Source organism: Enoplosus armatus, chromosome 12, assembly GCF_043641665.1.
Source record: "Enoplosus armatus isolate fEnoArm2 chromosome 12, fEnoArm2.hap1, whole genome shotgun sequence".
Classification (NCBI taxonomy): Eukaryota; Metazoa; Chordata; class Actinopteri; order Centrarchiformes; family Enoplosidae; genus Enoplosus; species Enoplosus armatus.
The window spans coordinates 20,172,530-20,182,088 of NC_092191.1; the positions used below are offsets into that span (position 1 = coordinate 20,172,530).

At 43.0% G+C, this 9,559-nt stretch overlaps 1 protein-coding gene across 1 annotated transcript; it reads right to left on the reverse strand.

Annotated features, from left to right (window-relative positions):
• Nucleotides 1-3,680: 3,680 nt before the first annotated feature.
• On the reverse strand, nt 3,681-9,233 carry LOC139294681 (placenta-specific protein 9-like). Its single transcript, XM_070916604.1, has 3 exons — nt 9,035-9,233; nt 4,481-4,572; nt 3,681-4,004 (listed from the first exon to the last, which is right to left on the reverse strand). The coding sequence occupies exons 1-3, from the start codon at nt 9,096-9,098 to the stop codon at nt 3,855-3,857; spliced, it is 306 nt and encodes a 101-aa protein (XP_070772705.1). The 5' UTR covers nt 9,099-9,233; the 3' UTR covers nt 3,681-3,854.
• Nucleotides 9,234-9,559: the final 326 nt, after the last annotated feature.

The following is a 9,559-nucleotide window of genomic DNA, read 5'->3' on the forward strand; positions in this document are numbered from 1 at the left end:
TTTTAAGAATCTATTAGAAAGCTCTGTTTACTACATCGTCATCTCTTTAAGTGCTTGGTTAGTATAAAGATCATCTCCCTGTAGAGCTTGTTTCGGGGCTGTACTTAAATGTGTAGCTGTGCCCTGTCGGTACTTCAAAACGTATAGATGAGCTAGTCTATTACTGTCATAGTGATAGTGGTACATTTAAGGTGGCGCCATTAATCTCAGCCTGAACACCTGGGAACATGTAGCAAAGGTCCACCTTAAAACCCTAAGGCCTAATAAAATGAAAACCATGTAAATAGCATACAATGTAGGTAATTAAACTCACCACAGTTTTATGTGGGAACTGCGAAGTCGACATATAAACTAAAGGAAGAGCTGTGTGAAGCTTCAAACTGCTTCGTTCTGCTCTTCTTTCCAAGTGTGCAGGCACAACTTGTAGGCAAAATATGCCAAAGCTTTTCTACCATTTGCATAACCATTTCTAAGGAACTTTGAGTGTGTGAGTGTATGTCTCTTTTTCCCCCCGTATAACATAAAGTCAGTGTTCCTTCTGCAAGTGAAAATACTATCATTTATACAATCATATTGTGATTATGTATAGAGTATCTATTTCAGATAGGGGGGGACCTTACAGTTTGGGAAATACACCTATTCGCTGTCTTCTACAAGAATGACATCAGATTGATACCGCCCTCATGCCTGTGCGTTAAGTACAAAGCTGGAGCCGATAGGCGATTAGCCTAGCTTAGCATAAAGACTGGAAGCTCACTCATGAACTTGTTGTATCTTGTGTGTTTAATCCGTTCACAAACAGGAGTCCTGGATGGACGGGATGGTTTGTGTACAAATTTCAAAAATGAGATACATTGTGTTCGTTAGTGAGCTTTAGAGGTGCTCAGTTATTTATAAGACTCATTAAATCAGTCCACACACCATCAGAATCAACATAGGCCTGAAGTGGATGTGTAATTTTTATGTTAAGTGTAGCTTTTCTCAACATTACAACACTAATCTACAGTTCTGGCAGTTGTTCCTAGATATCAGTGATCATTCCTAATTGGGCCGTGCTTGCAAACCCTCCCGACATGTCTCTTCATGTGTTAATGTTCTGGATGCCGTTAGGTGTTTCAAAAAAGGCATCGTGCTAGTGTTTGACCAGCAACAGCATGTTCTTACTAGCTGGCCTACACGTATTGTGAAACTTTATACTGTTTCGAAAACCACAGTTAGGAATGCCTTCACTACATAAGTTACATTATGATTTCTGTATTACTCTTCTAGTGTCTCAGAATTTTCACTCAGTCTTAGATATGAGGGGTGAAAAAAGCAGAGCTCCAACGCATTGTTATTTAAGCAAGATGACAGCAAACAACAAATACACAGCAAATCAGAATCAGAAATACTTTATTGATCCCCGGGGGGGAATTTTACAGTACTGGTGCTCCCATTCAAGAGTAGAAAGCAGCATACATTTAGGAATAAAAGTATGTACAAAGTATAAAAATAAGAAATAGAAAATATACACATTTACAATATTTAAATGAAAAATAAAAGTTAAAAATATATACAGCAGCATTGTATATGTATGTCTATATATATATATATGTATGTATTGTATGTATATATGTATGTAAATGGAGATCTATATTGTAATCGTACATTGTAGCATTGTAATAGTAATTTAACAATTCAGGAGTTCTCTTGTTTGCTGTCTTCACGGTAGTTTGATGGAGGGTTCATATCCGTTTGCATTAAGTTGACAGACCAGTACGTTAGCTTGGTGCAGAGGGTGGAGGTGTGGTGAGGCGGTTAGCCTCTACCAAAACTACAACAAAGAAATACAACTTCCTATGTTCCAAAGTTGTCTTATTGACATGTTGTGTGTTCTTAGCTGCATCGCTAACATTAGGCTTGCCCAACACTGGTAATAATTTCCCTATGACCAATGGTAGTTGGCTCCCAGTAAACATGCTAGCAGATTAGCTTGCTAGCAACAGTGCTAGCTTGTCTGCCTCCGTCGGCCACGTGCCCCTCGTCTTGTAGGTTGCAGTGGTCCCTCGAGTGTCTCCCGGCCGTTTCCCTCGACTTCCAGTCTTTATGCTAAGCTAGGCTAATCGCCTCCTAGCTGTTGTTGCTAGTTATATCAATCACTCTAAGAAAGAAAGCAAATAAGCGTATTTCCCAAAATGTTGAACCATTTCTTTAAACTCTATACATTTATGATTAGATTAAGGAGCTTCTTTAACGGGATATAAAGTGGCATCTTCCAAGTCTGCCAAAATATATGATGAATTTAACAGTCTCAAGCCCTGTGCTTTTTTTGCATGTACCTTTACAGTATAAGCTTGTTTTTGCCAAAGCCTGGAGCTTGAGCCTTACTGGCTGATTTGTGCATGTACAAGCTTTTGGTAATAGCATACCTCAGTGCTCACCTGATTATAGACACAGTCCAAATCAGAGTATAACTGGCCTGCGTTAATGTTTCTGGACAGTGAGTTTTGTGAACTTTAAACTGTACAAAATCGTATAATATCAGTGTTATATGGACGGCATGATATTTTTAGATGATATGCAGTACCTTTTGGCATCCCGTAGATTGTCTTAATGCTTTGGTCAAGTATACCGGCTCGTACCCTTGCTGGATAAGTGGAATGAGGTCAGCAGTTGTGTGTGTGTGTGTGATGCTCCGTAGTGGGTTAAGTGTTGCGTTATTGTCTGTGCAGCGAAGGAAGAACATTTGGAATTGGGGCAGGTTTTCACTTCACCCCAACACAGAATTTGCTGCATTATTAAAACACTGAATGTCTCCATTCGTGGAAAAGAAAGCTCAGTTATTTATAAGACTCATTAAATCAGTCCACACGCCATCAGAATCAACATAGGCCTGAAGTGGATGTGTAATTTTTATGTTAAGTGTAGCTTTTCTCAAAGTTACAACACTAATCTACAGTTCTGGCAGTTGTTCCTAGATATCAGTGATCATACCTAATTGGGCCGTGCTTGCAAACCCTCCCGACATGTCTCTTTATGTGTTAATGTTCTGGATGCCGTTAGGTGTTTCAAAAAAGGCATCGTGCTAGTGTTTGACCAGCAACAGCATGTCTCCTATTCAAGCGTTTCCCGATGGATGCTCTTCGAGGCGTACCGTACTGTAGATGTCTTAATTCTGTGGATACAGTTTGAAACTCAGTGCCCTGTTGAAGAAAATAAAAATCAAGAAGGTCATGCGACGTAATATGCCACTCTTTTCCTTCTCGTGATCCTATTTTGCATAATGTTCTTTTGCTGCAGGATTTTTACAGGGAATCAGTGAAAAGCCTTGTTACTGTACCAACTGAAACTGCTCCGTGTGTTTAAAAAGATGCTGCTTTAACTGCTTTGATAAAGAAATAAATCTCCTTCCAGTAATTCAGTGTCTCTTCTTTTTTTTCTTTCTCATTTCCACTCAAACGCTACATGAAAGGCACAGTCTGTCTGCAGGCAGTAGGGGGCGATGAAGAGCAGGGGTATGAATGGACTGAGCAGATGTCCCAAGCGAACCCATCTCTTTGAATAGCATTGTAAACATGAGCTGTGCCACTATTGACTGCAGGGGGAAGAATCTAGGACTCAGTCTATGACTGGAAAAGAGATGAGGCTGTCACAGGATTAGTAGGCGTAAATAATGCAAACAAGCTTGGCCTGGTGCCTCCTCGTTTAAGATAAAAAGAATTCATTTTGATATACAGATACAGTATATGCAAACACATCTTTTTTTCTTTCTTTTTTTTAAATGTTTGCGCTTAAGCCATGGAAACCGATTCAATCCTTCAAAGTCCAAGTTCAAGAGCTGTCTCGAGTCCCTCCTCCATGGATTCGCGGTTAGTTCACGACTGGCCCCTCTGCCCCGGGTCTTCCAGGATATCCACAGCCGTCCTTCCTGTGTTGTCCAACAGGGGGCTCCACTTTGGGGCTTCAATGGCGTCCAGGAGAGCAGCCAGCTCAACCTCCAACTTCTCAACTGTGTCCTCCACTTTCTGCAGGAGAGGAGAAGACACAGTTGTGCGGTTGACACATGAATAATACATTAATAAGTTGTAGTATGAATAATAGAATAATCACTCATGAATAATACAATCGCTTATTCGTATGAATAATACAGTTGCCCAAAACAGCGGGTAAGGTAAGGTCAGAGTACTGTAACTGTGGGGTTTGTCAGATGAGATGAATGTGGAGTAAGTTATCAGCATTTTGGAAAAATTCTAGAAATAGGAGTTTTTTTTCGCACAGTAAGTGACTGTGGATGTGGCAGTGAGCCACAGCTTTGTCGACATCTTATCCTTGAAAGGAAATGCTGAGGATTTTTTTTTTTTGGCAGCCTAAGATGGAGAGAAAGCTGACATTTAATATTAAAGATGACAGCACCAAAAAAAAAAAAAAAAAACCCCATCCCAAATCCTGATGGTTACAATCCACTGACTGGCTGAATGTGAGGCGGGTTTGGAAACGGCACCTTCTCCACGACATCCAGGCGGCTGTGAAGGTTGTTGTGCTCTTGACAGGCACTTGAACGCACCGCTCGAGGCCGTAGATCGGGCCCAGGTCCTGGAAACATAAAAGATGCATAGTGAATTTACAGCGTATGATGTAAGCTTCTAATGGCAAACAATCCGTTTAAAACTGGAAAGAAAAAGCATTAAAGCTGATCATACGCTGACACTGACTGATTTCAAAAAGAGCATTTCCTGTTTCTAATCTATTCAGGAAAGCGGCGCACAAGATTTAAACCAAAAACACAGATTCCGCACACCAAACAAATCTGGTTGCCCACTAAAGGAGCAATACAAGGATGTAAACCTCGTCACGTTCCCTGGCCAGGAGATACAAGAAATAATGTGTTAATTAGTGAGCTTTACTGCGTGTTCATTTTGTGTGTGTGACTGCAAACAACAAACAAACAAACACGTGATTTGACGAATGAGTCGAGGCGAAAGATGAGGTGCCCGTCTCTTAATGCTAAGCTAATCTAACTGGCAGCTGGCTGTGGCTTCATATTTGGCAGACATCAATCTTCTCATCAATAAACTCTTAAGAAAGAAAGCAAATGAGTTTCTTTTTGCAAAATGTCCAACTATTCCTTTAGGTGGTCTTCGGTGCTACAATACAAGGCATAAACAACTGAAAACGTCTATTTTAGCGTTAGTCAAATTAAATTACAGTGTGATAAGTCTTCAAATCTAACACGAGAAATGTACTTTTTGGATTCAAACAATCACTCCATTTTATGCACAATAGCAGGAGAGTGATCAGCCTCGCTCGCGTGGAGTCTAAAATGAGTATGAAAACTGTGCAACACTCAGCACACTGAGGGAACCCATAATGCTCTTGGTGTGATTTCACTTCGGCGGGGCGGGGAGGGCCACATTGTTGCTGCCTTTCCCCCCCCCCACGCACAGTTATGTTTCCAATTATCCGTCTCTCTTTGAAGCCGGCATATTTGAGGGGAAGCTTGCATTCTCTCGCCGGACTCCGCTTCCATTTTCTAACACCTCCTTAGTGGCTGCAGGCCAAGCTCCCATTGATGGCTTTTATACTTTACAAATGAGAGAACTTGTCATTCATTTGCTGAATGCTGCCGGCGGTGCAAGTTGCTGTTGCTCGGATGAAACATTTGGAGTGTATGCGGGCAGCTCATATGCCTGAGAGAGTGCGCGTGTTGTTATTGAACATAAATGATACTAAGGCTGCCTCGGCAAAGTGGGTTTTGTCAACATCATTCTTCTCATACCTTGGCTGTTTGCCAATGGCCAAACACGGGATGTGCTTTCACCTTTTCTCCTGGAAAAATATAGTCAGGAGCTCATTCTTTGAACCCCCCCCCCCCCCTCCTCAAAAAAAACACTTTAGATCCCATCTTGAAGTTTCTTTTATAGCCAACAGGCAATGAGCTGGTACCTTCATGTGAGCCAAAATACTATGATACTAATATAGTTTTATATATATATATATATATATATATATACTAACTGCTTTTTTTTTTTTTTGCTTTTCTTGAGGTTAAAATCCCCCATCATGTTGGACACTTATATTTGAGCACCATGAGATTGTTCAACTTTTAAGCTTTCTGGGTTAAATAATCAGAATCATTCCTACCTCTTCCCACCGTCTTGTAGCTCTATATGACTCATTTGGTCCTCTCCTGGGTGTTTCACCATCCTTATTGGAAAACCGAGCTCCACATGTACACACCTTTGGAAATATTCATTTCAGGGAAACATTCTGGGTCTATTCTGGTTTGCCTCTTCTAGCTCACAGCTGTTAATTTCACCATATTCACATCTGGCATGAACCAAAACAAAGACGAAGACTAAATGTTTTTTTTTTTTTTTTTTTTGCTTTTATGAGCAGGCGTTTAATGTCCTTATTTGTTTCATATTTTGCTAACACAGGGGTAGACGCGGGAATCGTTTTTTTTCTGCTGATCTCACGCTGCAAACAGTATCCATCCTATCACGTCATTTAGTCCACCTCTGACCCTTTAAATCTTGTCTTCCTCAAGCAGTGAAGGCTGCGCCCGCAGAGTCGGCCAGAAATGATTCCCATATCGCATTCTGCACGTTGTCCTCTCATGTACGGCCGTGCCTTAGCATCAGGCTGCCTTGATTTCACAGAGACATCCCACGGAAACATTTTTACAAGCTCCATTATGCCGACATGGCAGGAGGCAGGCCGAGACGGAGCCATGGGTGGATGGATGGCGCGGTAAGCTCATCTGATTTTCTCGCTGAGCGAAACAAAGCAGATGTCTGGCCCGGTGCGCCCTGGGCACGAAGATCTGGCTGAACTTCGCCTGCTTTGCTTTGACGGTGACAGATGAGTTATTATTATTACCAGTCTGCTAAAGACATGAAGATGATTTTCCTGCACAGGATCTGGAGGGCTTTTTTTTGTTGTTGTTGTTGTTGTTGTTGCATTTCAAAACAACCACAATGTTCAGCTGTAACAGAATGTGCTGCTGGTTTCCCGATCAGTAAAAAAAAAAAAAAAAAGAAGGAAAAAAGCCCCCCCCACCCCACCCCCCACCCCAAAACCACAGATGTGCTTCCATCTAAGTGTCAGTGTGTGCTCTTTAGGAGGGGGAAACTTGCTACAGAGAGCTACATGCTACGTGCTGATGTTCCCAGTGAACGCTGTTATGGAAAGGAAGAAGTGTCTGCCTTGTATGCAATAAGCTACAGTCTGTGTTTCCAAACAGCGCGAAGGCATTTGTTCTTGTTTGTGTTGGCTTTTGCTTTTGTCCAGCTCACATGAAGACCCCCCCCCCCCCCCGCCCCCCTCCTGTCAGAACTGTTCCAGGATGTTGAGAAATCACACAGTGACCCCCAAACACTCCGAGCGCGCCACAGAAACAGCAAACACAGATATGATGATCTGACTCACTGACTCCACCCGAGGACAAAGGTGAATGACCGTGTGTGTGTGTGTGTGTGTGTGTGTGTGTGCGCGCGCGCCGCTCTTTCTAGTTCTGTGGGTTTGTGCACTGGAGAGAGGGAGTTCAGCCGAGTGCAAAATTGAGAAGTCAGTGCAGTTGATACAAACCAAGCTCTGGCCTGACAGGCGCCCCCGGAAAAAACATTAAGGCGCTTTACAAGCAGGATCAATGAAGAATAAAATCCTGTACTAAGATGTGTGTACAGTATACCAGCATGTGATGTGCAACAGCGAATGTCCCTCGACATCTCAACTTCCTTCACTTTTTGCTCTTCCACTGACAGTTCAGCTGCGTTAAACGCTCACACTTTTCAGCTGCTTTCAGACCATGCACTGACACTGACACTGACACTGACGCTGATATTTACTTTCATTTCGACTGCTTTCAGCATGCACGCACACAAAATGGCACATCAACTGGTTTTTACTTCCGACTGGTAGTTCAACTACTTTGATCGCACGCCGCAAGAGGCATTTCAGCTGCTGCTAGTGCTTACATGGCTACCACACTTCAACTGTCTCCAGCGCTTACGGTTCAGCTGACATTTTGAAGGCGTTCAGGGCTCACACGTTAACTGACATTGCAACTGCTTTCATCTCACACTTTTCAACTGACAGTTCCACTGCTTTCAGCGCTTTCACTTCAACGGATCTCAGCTGCTTAAGTGCTTCGACCTCAACTGTAACGGTGAATTTAGCGAACAACAAATTAACATTTGAAAAGAGTGTGTTTCCCCTCTTGTTCCCATTGCGAGTAAAAAAAAGGTTTGACTCACACATAACGACAGAGTGCTACATCCTGCCCTTTTCTGAGATAATGAACCTCCAGCCATGAAACCTCCTTCAAACTGTTATCAGCTTCTTTATATATTTTGAATTTAAAGTAAAATGAAGCTTTTATATGATAAGAGATCAAAATGCTTTGTGTGTTTGTAACTGTGGACGCCTGCTTGCTTGTTGCATAAGGTGAGTGCTCATTTTGCTGTACGCTTCCTGCAGTTGGCCATTCTTGCACAATGAAGTCAGTGTAATTCACACTTGAGGCCGTCACTCACAGATTTGGCTCCGGAGGATTGGCCCACATTTTTGTGAATTTCCATCGAGACTTCGGTGAAACTGGTAAGCAGAGCTACGCACGTCGGTCAGAAGCAGGCAGGTGAACGTGATGGATGGAGGGAAAGAGGGATTGTTTGAAACCATGCCGACAGTGTAGCCAGAGCTGCGGCGAAATTAGTAACAGATGTGCTGGCAATGTATGTGCATGTGCCCCCATGATGTCAGTTCAGCTTCATGTGTGTTCATCCAGCCGTCATCTACACACACTTACGCACATCTGTGAAGTATATAAGACACATTGCTCCATGCAACAAAGACGTAACGCATGAAGCAGACATCATCAGAAAATGTATTTCCACTGCACTGATCCGTAAATCATCCGTTCCAGTAAATCAACGCACCTTCGACCCTGACCTGCTCAGCTGATATCCCAGCTTTGTGTCTTCCGACGGTTCCCGTCTGACCTGTGACCCCCTCCGCCCTCCCTCCTCCCGACCACACCCAGCTACAGCCAACTTACCTGCTGCAGCGTAGCCAATCAGGAGGAGGATGAGTCCAACTGAGGAGGTGGAGGAGCGGGTCATGGTGAAACCTGGCGAGCAGCTGGTGGACGAAGAGTGAAGAGTGTGTTAGTGAAAAGGCAGGAGCTCAAATCTCCTCTAATTCCGAAGCAGAGTGAGAACTCTCTCCGTCTCTGCCCTGCGTTCGCTCTCCTGCTCTCTAATCCTTTCCCTCGTTGACTTGGTTGCGCCCAGTTTCCTAATGAAAACAGCACAACAGAACAAAAAGCTCAGTATCTGGGAAGGGGCGGGTGGGATGTACTGGGGAGGGGACTCAGATCTCAGTTCAGCCACACACTGACTCACTTTGCTTTTTATGTGTTGTGCAGGTTTTGTGTTACGTTTGTGGTCACTGGCATTTTCATGTTCACATTGACTATATTACTGTCTTACACGCACCATCTTTCGACTTAAATGTAAGAAAATGCTGTGATGCATTTAAGATCGCTAATTTCTAGCAATAGAGTGCAGCAGACAACCTCTTA

Coding starts and splice junctions, on each gene's coding strand:
- LOC139294681 (XM_070916604.1), bottom strand. CDS start 9,098: ATGACCCGCTCCTCCACCTCCTCAGTTGGACTCATCCTCCTCCTGATT. Junction 4,573..9,034: donor GATTGGCTACGCTGCAGCAG/GTAAGTTGGCTG, acceptor TTATGTTTCCAG/GACCTGGGCCCGATCTACGG. Junction 4,005..4,480: donor GCCTGGATGTCGTGGAGAAG/GTGCCGTTTCCA, acceptor CCTCTCCTGCAG/AAAGTGGAGGACACAGTTGA.